Genomic DNA, 19,027 nt, shown 5'->3' on the forward strand with positions numbered 1-19,027 from the left:
GTTGCAATAAAGCTATATTCGCTCGAGTTGTGTCGCATGTGGCACCGTCTTGTTGAAACCACATATTCTCCAAGTCGTATTCTTCAATAGCAGGCAACAAATTGGACGGTTATCATATGTCCATAGGGCTTTGAATTGACTTTGAATTCGGACCAGTGGAAGTGTCGTGGATTTTAAGGAATATTTATATCCTTCACCAAACTGTGGTACAGGGTATTATGTCTTTGTGCATATGTTTGTAACAGGTAAAAATAATCGAGATAGTTCCTTTTGAGAATATGCATAGAATCACTTTCTGATTCGGACATGTCCGTCCGTCCGTCCATGTATTTTTGTTAACAAAGTGCAGGTCGCAATTACGATCCGATTTGGATGAATTTTGTCACAGGTCACTTGATTGGCCCAAGGACGAACCCTATTGAAATTGGAGAAAATCGGTTCAGATTTAGATATAGCTCCCATATATATTTTCGTCCGATTTTATGTAAATGGGGCACCAATGTCCCTATATATCATTCGATTTGCATGAAATTTAAATTTAATTGAGTCTATAATGATATGTGTGAAGTTTCGCGAAAATCGGTTCAGATTTAGATATAGCTCCCATATATAGTTTCATACGATTTTCTGTAAATGGTGCACCAATGTTCCTATATATCATTCAATTTGCACGAAATTTGTCACAGCATTGAATGATGTGTGTTAAGTTCCGTGAAAATCGGTTCAGATTTAGGTATAGTTCCCATATATATTTTCTTACGATTTTATGTAAATGGTGCACCATAGTCCCTATATCGGTTCAGATTTACATAATGCTCCTATATATACGTTCGTTTTAAGTAAATGATGCACTTAAGACCCAAAGCTAGGCCGATTGACACAACGTACTGAAATTAGTATAATTTTTTTTTTTATTTATTTATTTTCTATCAAAGGTACATTGGTTTTATATACAATATTTTGAGTTTCTCCAGGATAAGTTGCAGAATGACATGTGTTGGGATTGATGTTAGTCGGTTTACTTATAGATAAAGATCATGTCAATGTTCCTTTCTTCAATTAAATGTCAATGTTCCTTCGAATATACCCAAAGTGGTGAAGGGTATCATATAGTAGGCCCGTTCCGACTATACTACTTTCCTTACTGGTTTTTGTATGACAACCCCAATCAATGTCCTGGATTTTTAAAGATTTCTTATTATGATCCACAAATCATTTATTTGGATTTTTAAAGAATACTTTGTGGAGAATTTTTTTAAAGATACTTTCTTGAATTGTTATAAAAATAATATAAATTTTTATTCAACACATTTTCATCACCCCATAAAGATGTTTGTATGTTGAATTATTGAACATTCTTTCCCATCCTCTTAGACAACCCATACCAACATATTCATGATAACAATTTCCATACACACATTCATATCACTTTGCCAACTCACACATATAAATATGAAAATATTACCGTAAACGGAAAACTGGTGAAAAGCTGAAAAATATAGTTTTCACTTTCTGTCAAATTCACAATTCCTTTCTCGGTATTCCTTTCATTTCGTTTATATCCCAAAAAACAACCCTTCAGGGAAACTCAGCTGGAGGTTATATCCATACATTCGCATTATTGAAAAATGTTTGCCATCAAAATTAAATTTTATGTGAATGTTAATTTTTATTAAGACCATGTTAACACAATTTCATTTGGGAGATTATAATTTAATTTATTAAAAATTTTTTCCATGTCTTCTCTGACGTATGGTTTCTTGTGTTGTTGTTGCTGATGGTGTGGATGATGATGATGATGCTAATATGAAGAGGCAATGTGCGTTCCTTATGGATGGGCGTTTTGTGGGCTTTAACTTCGGGTACTGGTGTGGCGGTGGCATTATTACAAGGCTCAGCTGGCCCCTTGATTGGTGTGGCAATTTCAGCCTCATTATTGCCACCGGTTGTGAATTGTGTAAGTACATAGAACATTTATTTTTTTAAGCAAAATTAAAAGTAATTACATTATTCCCAAATTCGGGGGGTAGGGAAAATTGAAACATGAAATGCCAGACTGCATATGTATTTGATAATAGATAATTATTCGTATTCATTCATTCACAACTTTCTAAGATTTGGCCTTAAACTTCAATCGCTCGCACATTCATTAATATTGACTTTGTTTTGTGTTTTTAGAAATATTGCCTTGATTAGTCTGGCAAACAATTAGAATCAAAGATCCCTTGCCCCTTTCTCAGACGCATACATAGAGTTCCTATAAGTGTATTTTAGCATCTTAGTCTAATTTAATAATTTACTAACACACGTACATGCATAAGTAGTTATGTAAAAACTTTTATTGGAGGAGATGTAGAAGAAAACACTGTTTTTTGTTGTAGATAGTGAACAATAAATAATTACTTATACGAATTACGGCCACATATCATGGAATATTGTTAAGGGATAGAAGAATACTGTTAAAGGCTATAAAAATTAACGAGCAGGCAAAACCGAAAAGGTCATGATATATGTCATACATACATTTTCCAGAAACTAAACTGAGAATAGGGAAATACGTTTTAGTGGTTGTAAGGAGGGCGGGATTTTTTCATTGGACAAAAGTTTCATTATTTCGGATATTATTCCTATGTTGAAGTTTGAATAACTATTATAATTATACCCTACACAACTATGTTGTCAGGGTATTATAGCTTTGTGCAGCCCCAAATGTTTGTAACGCCGCGAAATATTGGTCCTAGACCCACCTTTATGTATACCGATCGTCATATCTCGACTAGCTGAGTCGATCTAGACATGTGTGTCCGTCCGTCCGTCCGTCCGTCTGTCCATTATAATTTGTAAACACGATACAGGCCACAGTTATGGACCAATCTTCACGACATTTTGCATGTAGGATGGGTTCTGGCCAATGAAGACCCCTATAGTTTTTGGAAAAGATCGATTAATATTTAAGTGATGAAATGGACCAAAAACATTATTTTTGTCGGTTTTTCTGGTCGCTCCAGAGGCCGCAATTATGGCCCAAACACCGCGAATTTTTGCATGGAGAAGGGGATCGGGCCAGAGAATAAGCATGCATGTTTTGATAAAGATCGGTCAATATTTAGCGGGTCAAATGGACCCTGACTTTTGTGTGAAAAATTACAAAATTTGTATTCTATGGCATATATATTTACTCCTGGAGGATGTAGACCCGAGGAGTTGATAGCATATCCAAGGAGAGTGGTTGGCCTTTAACTTGATACCAAATATAGTGATGTATCTACTCAGATGTGGGAGTTACAGTCAAATATTTACAGGTGCTTACGTATTCAGATACTATTTAGTAACCCATTACCACACTAGAGGCGGAAATATAGCGCGGAACGCTTTGAAATTTTCCACGAGGGTCCAGGTGTGGTCAAGGATAACGCCTATAATTTTCGGTGATGATCAAATAATAATATTGGGATGAAATGGGCCGAAAACTCAATTTTTGTGTGTTTTCGAGTCGAGTATAATCCGAAAATCGCAACACAACCCACCGTGAAGCTAATCTGGACAAGTAATTAGAAGAACTGTACTGAATATTCGAAAAAGTAAGGAAGTGGTGTTGTTGACCTCTAATCGGACAAGAGGGGGCAAATATCAGGAAATATTACTCAGACTCGGAATAAATATCCTCAGAAAGTTAGAGTTCGTGGTAGTTGTGTAGAGTATCGTATGGTCGGCCCCGTCCGACTATACTGTTCCGCTCACTGGTTATTATTATTTAAGTTTATTTTAAGATTACTTAATTAAGGACTATAAGAATACTCTTGAACTTTTAAGGAATATAATAATTTTCAAACGAAATTTAGATATTTACATGGAAATTTTCATATTTACTTTTTTAACAAACAACCTTCTGAAATTTAAGCGTGGCTTTCTAAAAACATTTTTCAAGGATCTTCAGATTTTTAAGGGTGAATTTTTCTAAATATTCTTCAAATGAACTTTATTTAATTAGCCGTAAATGTTTGTCAAATGTCCTTTTCAATATATATTTGTTACAGGACTTTTACAACATATATGCCTGTATTTTTATAACCTACACAACTATGTTGTAAGAGTATTATAGCTTTGAGTGGGCCCAAGAGTTTGTAACTCCGCGAAACATGTAACTCCCTCCATTATAATTTGTAAAGCCGCTACAGGCCACAGTTGTTGACGTCACGAAATTTTTCATGTAGGACCAGTTCTGACCGAAGATGACACCTATTGTTTTTGGTTAATTCCGTTAATATGTAAGGAATGAAATGGACCAAAAACTTAATTTTTGTTTCCTGTTTTCCTGGTCGCTCTACAATTATGACCCGAATATTATGAAATTTTTCATGAGGAAAGGGATCCGATAAGCTTGACTGTTTTGATATAAATCGGTCAATATTTAGAGGTTCAAAAGTCTTAGTGTAGACTTTTGTGTGAAAAATTAAAAAAAAAAAAAAATTATTTTATGACGTATATATTTACTTTAAGGACCTAGACCCGAAAAGTTGATAGTATATTCGAGCGAAGTGGTTGACCTTTTGAATGGATACCTATTATATGGATGTAAATCCACGGATGCGAGAGTTCTACTTAATCATTACAGGGGTCTATATGTTCCGATATTTTATAGTATTTCCATTACCACACTAGCATGTGGTAAATTGTTATTCCGGAAAACATGACTCGGAAAAGTTGCCGCAAAGGAGCTGTTGACCTCTATTCGGTGAAGAGAGAGGGAGAGAAAATATCGCGAAATATTACACAAGCTCGGAATATACAACCACAGAAACGTAGAGCTCAGTGGTAGTTGTGCAGGGTATCATATGGTCGACCCGTCCGACTATACTGCTCCGCTCACTGGTATTTGAATGGCTCTATATTAAAAAATTATTTATTAAAGGACGTACGTAAAATTTCGGAAATTTGAGTTTTTGTGTGGTCCAATTTTTAGGGTAGCCTTCATATTACAGGACTCCAAAATTTTTGGAATCATGAAGGGTTTGAGCGCATTTTTAAACAGAATTCGCTGAAATTAGGTAATTTGTATTTTTGTTTGATAACAATCTTTGGGGTAGTCACCATATAACCCTATTTGTATACCCTTCACCATACAGGGTATTATGTCTTTGTGCATATGTTTGTAACATACAAAAGAAAACGAGATAGATACATAAATTATTTTGAGAATATGCATAAAAAAGCTTTCTGATTCCGTTTGTTTGCCTGTCTGTCCATATTAAATAGTACAGGACGCATTCAAGATCCGAATTGTATGAAATTTGGCACAGCTCATTTATTTGGCCCAAGGACAAACCCAATTGAAATTAGGAAAATGCTTTCAGATTTACCTATGGCTCCCATATATAGTCTCGTCCGATTTTAAGTAAATGGTGCGCCAAAGCCCCAAAGTTAGGCCGATTGACACAAAATTATGCACAACGTACTGAAGTTAGTATAACATAACATGTGACAAGTTTCGTTGTAATCGGTTCAGATTTGGATATTGTTTTCACATATATTTTCGTCCGATTTTAAGTAAAATTGAGTATAGAATGCTGTAATTGCGTCTTGTAGAAACGTAGACATATCCTGTATATATTTTCGATTATTTTCATTTTAATTTAGTTCTAAATAATCAACGGGAGTCCGATTGAGATTTGTATTAAATCGATTAACATAATTTTGTTCCATTGGAAACAAACGACTCTATATATGTATGTCTTAATTAGTTTCATTGCTGAATGACATCTTCATGAATTAATTTAAGTCGATTGACATTTATATAAACATCACATTTTTTAGTTCATCCAATTTCATGTTAATGGTCCTTGTAAAATGCGACGACTCTTAGGATGTATAAGTTGAATATACCCAAAGTAGTGAAGTGTATCATATAGGCCCCATCCGACTTAACTACTTTCCTTACAGCTTTATATTGTTAAGCTTAGAGGATCTCCGCCAATGGAAGTGGTACGCCGAATACGTCGAGCAGTGGACCCTAGGGGAGCCGTGAAAGTAAAGAAAGTAATAAAAACACAGAGGTTTCTAAGTGGGGCCTAGCCCCCATATAATCGTACCTCCCGAGTTTCGGTATTTTGTTATATTTAGCGTGAAGGAAAGTCTGAAACATTAAAATTTCGACTATATCGTTTATGGAGGATATAATGAGACCAATATTAAAAATATTTTGCAATTACCGCAAAATTTCAAAGTTTTGTGATAAGTATTGCGAGATATAGTGATATCAATAGTGCGACATGGCTATTCGAGAATATAAACTCAACTTCTCGGTGAAGGGTATACAAATTCTTCCCATCCATTATTTGCCCACCCCTCCTATTAATTATATTATGAAGTATTCCCGTTTTCATTTTATGGTAAACTAGTTAGTTGTTGTCGTGTTTTTTTTTTCTTAAAAGATGCTTGTTTGGACATTTGGCTTTTGTGGTGTAATTTATTAAGTTGTGGTATTGGGGGAGGAGTGAAGTGTGAGTAATGTCGACAAACATTAGGAACACCACCTCCTCCTCCTCCTCTACTTAATGTTATTTTTCATAGGATAAACAGTAACATTCTTTAAGTTGTCAGTCTCTATGTCATAGAAATTCCATAGCTACCACAATTGTTCAGCTGCCAGTGTTAAGTATGTCAACGATGATCGCAACAACAACAACACGAACAACAGCAAACACGCCATGGAACACTATTACCAGGCTTCGGGACAAATATTGTGACTTGGTCTATGACTGGTGCTTGTTATATAGTTGGCTAACCGTTCTAACCATGATTTAGTGATGTTAACGCCATTTGTTGTTGTTGCTGCTGTATGGATTTTGACTGATAATGGGGCTAAATTTTTTCAGTAGAGCTTAGTTTCCATTCAAGCCCATGTGGACTACAAGAAACGTTTCTTCAAGTTAAAAAAGTATGCATTAGGAAGGAGATATTAGAAGGACCAATGTTGGACAAAACTGCCAAAACGACATTACATAAAAGGCTTGTAGGCGACTTGTTTACTTATGAAGTGTGGGGATGGTTATTGGAAAATTTTTAAACTTAATTCATTGATTTCTGTACCCTGTTTTCAAATCTATTACAAATCAGAACAACACAATACAATATCTCTATTGGTATCCTTCCAATAATCATCATCATTTTGTTCGAACATTTATTTATTTATTTATTTATTTTTATTTTTGTTAAACAAATAACCATTTGTAAAAATATATGTTTATTTGTCTAGAGGTCGGTCTATCTGTGTGTACATTTATAACACTAAATTACTTTTAAATGACTTTTAGCTTTTTAAATTATGGTCATTTTTGTAATATTTGTTTTCTCATTGTTGTTGCTGTTGTGGCAATTTTTTTTTTCAAATTTGTTATTGGATTTATTTTTTAGGGGTTTTGTTGTTTTGCAATTTAACTGGGCATTTGGGAGGTTCACATATATCACACCAACACACACACAGAAATACTCTTTCAAAACAATGGCCATAACTGAATTTTTCCAAAAACAAAAAAAAAGAGCAAAAATATATCCCAAAAAGCATAAATAAAACAAACGGAGCGCTGCTGCTGTTGTTGTGACAGATTTATTGCTGTAAGTTCAATGTTGTTGTTGTCCAGTACTATTTTATATGCCCCAAACTCTAGTTATTAGCATTGTTGCGGCTGCTGCTACTACTGCTGTTATGCTATCCTCCAGCAGGCAGGTTACGGGGTTCAAGGCATTTAATATTTCTTGTCACTTATGTGTGTGTCTGTGTGTGAGTTTATGTTTTCAGCAAAATAATGTAGTTCAAGTTTAAATTTATTATGACCCAGTCGAAAGTGAAATTTATTTTGCAAAAGTCTTTAAAAGTTTTATAAGTATAATAATTTAATTTATAACTCTTTTATTAATTTATAAAAAATATTAAAAAAATAGGAAGTATAGTGAACATTATTTAATAATTAAGGAAATTGTGGAATAAACGTGGAGTGATATTTTTTAAGGACCAATAGGGTCTTAAGCGTGAATTTTTAAAGAATCTTATTTTTTAAGGAGTCCTGTATGTTTTAAGAAAATATTTTTAAGGAAAAATAGAGCTCCAAGCTTTTATTTCTAAAGATTATTTTTTATGAACACAGCTATTTGCGAGAAATGTTAAAGAATATTTTTTGGAGGCTCAATAGAGCCCAGTATATTCTAGCAGCCTTACCTTGCAATTTTGTTTATACCCTCCACCATAAGGTGGAGCGTATTCGGTATTTTGGCGATTTAGGATACGTTTTCCAACCGAATTGGCTGCAATCTTTGTACCAAAAATTATTAATATTGACCCAGGTTTCGGGGTAGCCCCCCTATAACGGTACCTCAAAATATTCGGTATTTTGAACAGGCTTTTCAGCCGAGTTGGCTGTAATTGAATATTTTAGTTTCTGATTGAATAACACATATCCGTGAAAAAATTATTAATATTGATCCAAGTTTCAGGGTAGGTCCAATATATAACGGTACTCCCACATACTCGGTATTTTGGCAAATTTTGGACACTTTTTTCGCCGAATCGACTGTAATTGAGTATTTTGGATTTTCACTGCATAGCACATACCAGTACTAAAAATTATTAATACTGACCCAAGTTTCGGGGTAGCCCCCAATAACGGTATCTCCCAATATTCGGTATTTTGGAGATTTTGCGCAGGCTTTTCAACCACTTGACTGTAATTTGTATTTTTATTGCATAGCACATCCTTGTACTAAACATTATTACTATTGAATCATGTTTAAGTGTAGCCCCATATAACGGGGATACCCCCACATCTCTGTACTAAACATTAATAGAATTGGGAAAGTTGGACACGTTTTTCAACCGAATTGGCTGTAATTTGTATTGGAAGGAGTAGACCGATGGGTGTCATCTTCCGATTCTATCTAGACTAGGTAAAAATATTAAATGTGCATAGTTTGGGCGACATTTGGATGATATTTCGTTCACTTCATATAATACATAAAAATTTCAAACTGTGGACCTTTTTTGGGGGAGATACTAGAAGGATTATCGGTCCACTCCTTCTATTATCTCCCCCAAAAAGGGTCCAATCTCCTAACAATATGAACGTATGGTAAAAGTAGTAGGTTGTGCAAAGTTTGGTTTGAATCGAATGCTTTTTTGAGCACAATTCTGGCAATTTTTTAGAAGATGTACCAGAGGGAGTGAAACGATCTTCCCCATCTTCGAACTTAATTTAGTGTTGTTAAAAATACGACTGTTGGCAGAAATCTGGGTCAAATCGGACATATTGCGTTTATAAATATTGAAAATGTTGACCATTTTTAGGGAAGGTACCTGACAGAGGCTTGTTAAAGATATTAGGTTTTGCAAAGTTTAGCCAGACAGGCGGACATTTGTAAATCGAATTCAATTTGTGTGACATGGATTTGGTCCAAGGAAATATGGAGATAATAAAATTAACAACCCTATATTGATAAAAAAAACGCATTAGCGGAGCAGTATAGTCGAACGGAATCGACTATACTGATACATAACCACCACTGAATTTTAACTTTCTACGATTCTATATTCCGAACATGTGCAATATTTCTGTACATTTCATCATCTTCAACAATTAGAGGTCAACAGTTCCCCTATTTCTAATAATGTTTCCCAGAGTGATCGCCATAAGATTCAAATGTGGTTATTTTACACATAAAAATCTTGGTTCTTTTGAACCTCTGCATATTTACCAGATCCCCTTCCGCGTAAAAATGTTGTAATGTTCGGCTTATAATTGTAACCTCTAAGCGACTAAAAGATCAGAAAAACATAAAGTTTTCTGTCAATTTTATCCTCTAAATACCATCTGCTAATAAGCGAAAATTAAAGGCGGCATTGTTGGCCATAACCGGAACTTATGCAAAATTTCAATGCGCAATTGTAACACCAAATAATATCATCTAGGTATTTATGTATATATTTACGTATAAATTCCACATCTGAGTACTTATACAATATAATAGGTATCAATATAATGGTCAACCACTCCGCTTGGATATAGGGTCTCCGTTCTATGTCCTTCAAGAGTAAATATATAGAGTTTAAAATTTGTAATTTTGGTCTCTTGGTCTCTTTGACCTACTAAATATTGACCAATTACAGTGGAAAGAGTCATGTTTTTTGGCCATATTCCCTTCTCCGTGTAAAATTTCGTTGTGTACCTGTCACAATCGTGGCCTCTAGAACGACCAGAAAAGTTGTCAGTGAAGTTTTTGGTCCATTTGATCATAAATGAGGCATGTATCGTGATAAGGACAGACGAAAGCACACACATGTCTAGATCGACTCACCTAGTCGAGATATGACTATCATAGACTAAAAGGTGGGTCTATGACCAATATTTCGTGGCCTTATAAACTCTTGGGGCCACACAAAGCTATAATACCAGCTACTATAAAGTCCAGTTACTGTATTTGGAGTTGAGAATCTTTGCCTCAATCAAGAGTGAGCACATACGACATATCTACTTTTCGGCTCGAGTCTTTCATAAAATTAAGACTTCTGAATCTATGCTGTTTCTCAGTCCAGGGCACACGTTGCGAATCTTGAAAAATTAACCCTCGGATTCTTTTTCGAACTAGGGTAAAAAAGATAACTGCTATTACAAAGTCCTGCTCAGAACTTAAAATCAATATTATAGGACTTGGACAAAGGGTGTCTTTCCGAAAACTTTGATTTAAATAAAATTTGTTGAGGGGTAAAAATTCCATACACCGCACTATGGGGCAGAGATATAAATATCATATATAAGGGTTTCGTTGACGCTCATTATGATACTAAAAGAAAAATTTACAAATTTAATAGCGTAGATGGAAAATGCCTGTCAAAATTTTTAAAAGTTAAATAGCAAAAAATCGCTTTTTTATGTATTATGCATTCCTTAATTAATTTAATTTTAGCCGATTTGGATGAAGATGTGCTCAATATGGGGGTCCGTTTATATAGAGGGTACCTTGAAACTTAGTTAATTATCATAATTTTTGTACGAAGATATCAAAACCAAAGATAATTCAAAATAATAAACTTTGAACGGTCTTGAACTGTCGAAAAATTTTGGACAGAAAATGTACCAAGACGTCGATTGATGATATAACCATTAAAATATCCTCTGTCACTGGGTTCTGGAAATCAATTTTATTATTATTATTATTTTTAAATATCTTATGTATGGATTTTAATTACGATTTTTTATGATTATCTTAACATTAGTAATAATTTTCACCTCATCCACCATTTCCACCTGTTTAATTTGCCATAATTCAATTTAATATTTAATATTTTGATTTTAACTTTTTGCCATATATTTTGATTTTGACTTTTGGGTTCCTGACCCAAAAATGCGCCGTACATATTCCTTCTATTTTAGTCAATTTTTCATATCCCTCTAAATTTTGTTCCACAGTGTTATATTAGATTATTTACTTATCGGTCTCCTATTATATTAATCCATATTTTGTTAGGCTAATAAAAAATAATTTCTTTGTCCGTCTACCAGAATTACATATAGTTCACAAATATATTACTTCGATATTTTTTTACAAAAAATTATCCCCTTTTGATAAATTATTCTGGCAAAGCATAAACAAAGATTTTCAACAACATTACCCCCACCCTTCCTGTGGGACATAAGCAATGAATATTTTATTGACATATTTATGTCTAATAATAAAATCGGAGGGGGCATAAATTTGACTATGAATAGATGATAAGCTAATGGCAAATGTGAAATCATAGAACCGAAAAAAGGACACAAGAAAACAAACAAATAAACTAAAATTAAATGCAAACGAATGGATGGAACTTAACGTAAAAATGTAACAAAATCAAATGTCCTTTTTAGGATCACAAAGAAACAACAACTACAAATACCGGCTAATGGCAGACAAAAAGGACACAATTTAAATATTAAATCAGACGGCTTTGTGGATTCAAAGGAAGAAACTAGACAGAAAAAATACTTTATCATTTCTATGGTTGTTTTTGCAGAAAAAATAATAATAAAACTTCATTTGGCTTTTTTTCTTTAGCATTTTGGACGATGACTCGAAAAGTCCTAGAGGGGGTTTGAAATAGAATTCCTTTGGGGCAATACACAAGTTTTATTAGTATTTTCAGAAAAAAAATCTAAATGTAGCTGCCCAGTATGTCACCATTGGAGTGCTATAACCCACGCCCCTGTTTTTTCCCACACAAACCAAATCAAATTGAATTATCAACTGAAAATTTCTTTTAATTTCCTCTTATATTTCTATGCCAAAATAATACCCCAAAAAACAAATTTATTTTTCATATCATGTTTTTGTTGGTTATTTACATTTCTTTTTTAAGGGTCTCTTTTGGGCATTGGCTTGTATTTGGCTGATTTATCCCGGTACACGTATACCCCATATCAAAGGCGAAGCAATGAATGAGACATCCGCATATCCATTCCTCTATACTGACTATTTACCAACTGAGTTTTTGATCAATGGCATTGTTTCGTGTCTGCTAACGGTTGTGAATGTGATTTGCATTTTTATTACCGCCATAATAGTGTTGAAAATTAAGGAAGTCTCGGCGCCATATACCGCCAGTCCGGATTTAAAACGGTAAGTACACCAATGGGAGAGATTTGCGAATTGAAACAAAAAATTCAATCTCTTGCTGTGGAAATATTTTAAAACGATAAATGTGAATGATATATAATGACATTAAATCATAAATAAATGTCAGGGTCACAATGAAGAATAAGAAGATGAAAACAAATATGAACCATCAGAATAATAACAAAGATGGGTTGGGAGAGATCATACTGTGAAACCTTGACAAAATAAGATAAACTTGTAATCATTGGCCATTATTATGGCTCCAAGAGGGATTACATGAAAGAAAATCCTTTAAAAATAATGATAATAGCTATTACTTGTTTGGAGAATTTAATAAATGATAAGACACAAAATAACAAGTAAAACAGTAAAATTAACTTCGGCAAGGTCAAATTACAAAATTAACTGAAGGTCAATGGTGCTATCTTTAAACAACAGAATACAATTGTTTTTGCCAAAATGTTTGATTTCACTGCCATTGACATAACAGTTATACTGTTTTTGATATTTCCAGCGCAAACCAATTCCGGTGTATACAGTGGTTGAGACACAGTTGATGACGTGCTCGGGTGACCAGGAGTAGCATCGTCATTAAAAATATTTTCTGGGCTTTCATTAAGCGTTTAACAACTGACAATAAAAAAACGAAACTACCAGCAACCCACCCAAATCACCACAACGATTTATTGGAAATCATATCAAAACAGATATAGATAATTCCCCTCAGGAGATTAAAAAAACGATTCTTTAAATCCATACAAGATGTGCACGTGTTTTCTGTCAAGGTTAGGGCAATAGTAAAGCAAAACCGTATAACAATAATAATTGATTTGAAATTGAGTTTTAAATTATATAAAAATATACGTAAAAAAGTGTCGGTGTGGTGGGAGAATGGTGTTTAAGACAGATTTTTCTCATTAAAAAAAAAAACGAGATAACAGAAAGAAATAAGAAAAAACATAAATATCGTTTTTTTCTAACCTCAAGGAAGCATGTGTGGTATATTTGAACTGAAAAAAACTGATAACAAAAAGTTTAGGGTGGGTGAAGAAATAATAATACGACTATATGTTTTTATCGTCCATTGGGATGGTGGAAAATATAAGAAAGACGTTAAATTAAAAATGAAAAAATAAAGAAAACCCACAATATTTTCCGTTTAAAAAGAAAAAAGTTTTATAAGGATTATTTGGAAATTAAGAAACTAGTTTCGAGGATAGTAGGAAATATAGTAAGTATGCTTATTGTATAAAAAGCTTCACATACGAGGTCTGATCGATAAAGATTTTAAAATTTCGAGTAGTGGTTTGGAGTGCTCTTCGATTTCTTACTATTCGATAAGAAATTAAACAAAAGCGAAAGTGCATTTTAAATGAAATGTCCAATTGTGGAAAAACCGGTTTAAGGAAGGTCTAAAAAATTTCATTGACGATGCTTATCCTGGCCGGCCAAGCACGTTAAGAATCATTGAAATTATTATAGCAGTGAAGAACAAGATTTTAGATACTCGGCGAAAAACTATCAAAGAGGCTGTTGCCGTGACAAGGAGGTTTTGTTTTAACAAGGTTTTCTACGGCTGCAAACAGAAGTCGCATAGAACCACAGCATTGTGCTGATAGGCATGAGGTCGCTTAACACCTCAATGTTAGTGTGTCATCATTTAGGGTGGAGGACTCGAAACCCATGGTATTTGCATAATTATAGGAGAATTTTTCTCTCAAACACTCCAAGAGCTGCCTCATCTGCTTGCGTAAGTATCCATGCTTCAGATCCGTATAACAGCACGGGTAGTATAAGCGTCTTGTAGAGTGTGATATACGGTACTCCCCATTATTCGATATTTTGGGGATTTCGGATACATTTTTCAAAGGACCTGTTTTATAATTTGATAGTTTGGGTTCGCAATGCTTGTAAAATCTTCCCACCAAAAATTATCAATATCGTTCATCAGTTTGGTGAAGTTATTCCTTATTTTTGGTATTTAAGGATTTCGATATCTTCAAGGTCTTTGTCCAGTTTTAAAACCTGAGAGTCCGTAATATGATACTGTGATATTATGTTTATGGACCCATGTTTTATGGTAGCTTCCACGGCACTCCCCATTACTTCGTATTGAGAGAATTTCTGGTACATTTTTCAGCAGGTTTGGCTCTAATTTCATATTAACAATTATCAATATTAGTCATGGGTTTGGTATTTTGAGTATTTCGATATGTTAAGGCCTTAGCCCTATTTTGCAACCTGAGAGGCTGTAGTGTGTTAATTCGTTTTCTCCTGACAGCATTTCACCATCACCCAAATAAAAATGCCTATTGATTTTAGATATTTTGAATGAACACATCAAGGTTAAGTGCGGAATGTCCGATTTGAATACAAATTTGCACAACCTATTATCTTTACCAAGCCTATATCAAACCCGAAGGTCCTCTCCTTCTTGTGCCTCCACAAAGGGTCAATATTTTATAAATTTAATTTGAAGTGAATTGATCAATATTCAATCCGAAACCTTTTATAAAACCATATGCCTTATATAAAGCGAATAATAAAACCTATGTATATATATATATATATATATATCTGTCGGCAACTCCGACTGAAACTTTTTTTACTTTTTTTATCCAAAAATATTAATATTACACATATTATTCTAATGACAAATTTTCTTAAATATTATTTAAAAACTGATATTCTTCATTTTATTTCCCATACAATACCAACCACATAAGGTAATACAGACACAATATCATTGTCTTCATTTTCTAAAAGAAATATGATTAAGTTGTTTCCATGAGCTTCTTTGCTTTAAGATTTTTATAGTTGTTTATATTCAATGCAATATAAAAAATAAAAAATAGGTTTTTATTTTCTTATTTAAAATCTCTGCCACAAGGATAAGAAAAAACAACAACATAAGAATATCAATTAAATTTTAAAGAGTTCATTAAATTTCTTACCCATGCAAAGTAAAAATATATTTATTTTCTTAGTTTTTTTTTTGTGGTTAGATCCTTAGAGAATAAAACTAAAAATCTTTTCAATTTAGTAAAAAGCCAGGAGATAAACATGTAATACATATTTTTTCTATTATGGTTTTTATTCATTCCATTCATTTTATAAAGAACAACAGCAATGAGTGTTTGTGTGCGTGTGTGAGTGTATGTGTGCAATGCAATTCCCAACATTTTAGATTGTTGCCTAAATGTATGCTATGGAATTTAATATTGTACCGTTTTTTGTCTGTTTGGTTTAAAATTCTATTTAACATTGTGTGTATGTTTTGATATTTGTATTTTTTGTTGTTGGTAGTTTGCAAATGGACACAAGGGTAAAGTTAGATATGGTTATGGTTTTCATTAGTCATTTTGGGAGTGTGTCTATATATGTGTGTGTGTGTGAGTTGGTGAACGTAAGTGTAGACAATCTAAACAATCCAACTAAACACTGGCTATGCCAAGCCATACTTAACAAGAGAACTGGGAAATCGAATATTTGCTTGTTGGCAAGCTGTCTACTAGCTTCAATGTCTCTCGTTGCGAATGAAATAAAAAATCTAGAAAAATTCTTGAAAGGCATTTTCTATAAGATTTAAGTTTCGTAGTTCTTGGGTTTTTTGTGGAAAGGTATTTCATCCAAAAAAACGAAAACTACATCACTTGTATAAATTTGTAGTTTCAAGTTTACTCTGCTGTTATTGCTAAGAACAAAAACTGAACCCTTGTATTTGGCTGTATTGGTTGCTACTGCTGCCGCTTAAGAGAGGTATTTGTCAGGCAAGTACATTGTCGGATTTCTTGTTTATTTTGTTGTTCTTACTTGAGGCCATGCCAAACTAGTAACGAAATATCGCACACAAACACCGAGACATATTTACGCAAACAAAAAATATTGTTGGACAATATTTGCCAAATAGTGCTGCTGATGAATCCGAACACATACAGATTTATACCAATGTATATATATGTGTGCGTTTGAATTTCACTTTTTTGTTGTTGGCTAGGTAACACTATTTGTGTTGGTGTTAGTTTACTTTGAACAATATTAGTCTGGCGTCTTCTTAGCTTATTTTTTTTTTTGGTAAATACAATTTTGTTGTTGTTTTGCTTAGGATAAGGTAAATTGAGACCTTTAAGCATACAATAAGCCAGGTGTAAGAAAATTGTTTTTTCTCTATTCTTGCCGATATGAATGAAGTATATCCTGAAGGTGTCAATCAGAATTTTTGCAGACAGTTTATGAAATTTGGTGTAATCTGAAGGCTAAAGGTAATTTGGGGTTGTTTCTTTGCTGGTAGGAAAATATTAAATATTTAATAAATAATATTAAAAGTATTATATAGGTATATATAGATCACTGTTCACCAAACAGGCGCCCGCGGGCGCTTTGGGAGAGTACCAATACAATATTTCAACATAAATCGAACATGTATGCAATAACATAAGATCTGTACGAAGAGAGCGAAAATTACTCTCCCAACGGATCTATGCGTGTTATATAGGCTATATATAGATATTTATCCTTTGCAAAATTTGTAGCATATTTTTGGGGGCATTTACTCAATAATATTATACTAGTTAGTTTATGAGTGAAGAACTACATGGAATATGGCTTGGAAAAGAAAGTTAAATTTAACAGGGCCGAAATGCTTACATTTCGACATGATTAAAATTTAAAACCTTTAAAAATTTACCAAACAATTAAATCTAAAGATTGACCGGTATATCATCAGGGGAATCAAGAGCACGATTAGAATTATTCTGAGGTTAAGTGTATCGCCATCAATAATATAGAAGGCTACGATATTTCTTAAAACTCTACCTGCCATTACACAACTTTAACACTAGATTGCCGAAGACGGTCATTTTGACCGTTTTTCAATTTCAAGTACAACCAATATGGAAAGTAGTAAAGTCGGACTGGGCCGACCACAGGGACGTAAGCAGGGGGGAGCCCTGGGGGCCCGGCCCCCCAGCCCCAAATTAATTTTTTCACAGTAAATTTATGTTTGCAAGAGCGAATTTTTTCATTTTGTACTATATATATCTAAATCTGAACCGATTTTCTCCAATTTCAATAGAGTTCGTCCTTGGGCCAAATAGACTAGCTGTGCCAAATTTCATTCAATTCGGATCATAAATGCGACCCGTACTTTGTTTACAATTTAACATGGACAGACAGACAGATGGACGGACGACATGCATAAATCGACTTAGAAAGTGATTCTATGCATATTCTCAAAAGGAACCAAGGGTCTATCTCGATTCCTTTTGCCTGTTGCCAGGGACGTATTTTTTCTCATGTTTGATCTGACATTTCGGATTAATTTTATTAGAATTTTAAAATAGGATTTCACATTTGTAATCAACAACCATAGTTCTTCGAAATGTGTTCAAAAATAATTTGACTATTTCAATAAAAACTAGTGAGCGGTGCAGTATAGTCGAACATGGCCGACCATACGATACCCTACACAACTACCACGGAACACTAGCTTCCCACTGATGTTTATTCCGATCCTGGGCAATATTTCGTGATATTTGCACCCTCTTGCCCGATCTACACCACTTCTTATTTACACTGACATATATTCCGAATGTTACTAATATTCAGTACAGCTCTTCTAATTAATTGTCCAGATTCCCCTCGCCGTGAACCGTGTTGTGATGTTCGGCTTATAATCGTGGCCTATTGATCGGCTCAAAAAAATCCCAAAATTATTATCTGATCATTACCGAAAATTATAGGCGTTGTCCTCGACCATAACTGGAATCTCATGGAAAATTTTAAAGCCATCAGCCCGATATTTCCGTCCTCTAGTGTGGTAAAGGGTTACTAAATAATATCTCAGTACATAAGCACCTGACAATATTTAAGTGTAATTCCCACATCCGAGAACGTACGACAATATAATTGGTATCAATTTAAAGGCCAACCACTTCACTTGGATATACAATCAACTTCCCGGCTCTATGTTCTTCAGGAGTAAATATGTACGCTATAGAATACAAATTTTGTCATTTTTCACACAAAAATCAGGGTCCATTTGACCGCAATTTATTGACCGATTTTTATCAAAACAGGCATGCCTATTCTTTGGCCCGATCCCCTCTCCTTGTAAAAATTCGAGATGTTTGGGCCATAATTGCGGCCTCTAGAGCGACCAGAAAAACCAACAAAAATTAAGTATTTCGTCCATTCTATCCCCTAAATGTTAACCGATCTTTACCAAAAACAATAGGGATTTTCATTGGGCCGAAACCATCCAACATGCAATATTTCGGGAAGAGTGGTCCATAATTGTGGTCTGTGTCGTGTTTACAAAAACAATAGGGATTTTCATTGGGCCGAAACCATCCAACATGCAATATTTCGGGAAGAGTGGTCCATAATT

The 19,027-nt window shown here is 34.0% G+C and overlaps 1 protein-coding gene across 1 annotated transcript in view; it reads left to right on the plus strand.

Moving 5' to 3' along the window:
* Nucleotides 1-19,027, plus strand: part of LOC133338841 (uncharacterized) — a gene marked incomplete at its 5' end in the record, with an annotated part of 56,876 nt that overhangs the window by 22,378 nt on the left and 15,471 nt on the right. The window contains 2 exons of the mRNA XM_061546948.1: nt 1,813-1,957; nt 12,383-12,642. Of these exons, the coding sequence (XP_061402932.1) occupies nt 1,813-1,957; nt 12,383-12,642 (405 nt within the window). The remainder of the gene's footprint in view (nt 1-1,812; nt 1,958-12,382; nt 12,643-19,027) is intronic.

Source organism: Musca vetustissima, unplaced genomic scaffold (genome assembly GCF_032173495.1).
Source record: "Musca vetustissima isolate MV318-11 ecotype Yass unplaced genomic scaffold, APGP_CSIRO_Mvet_v1 utg5083, whole genome shotgun sequence".
Lineage (NCBI taxonomy): Eukaryota > Metazoa > Arthropoda > Insecta > Diptera > Muscidae > Musca > Musca vetustissima.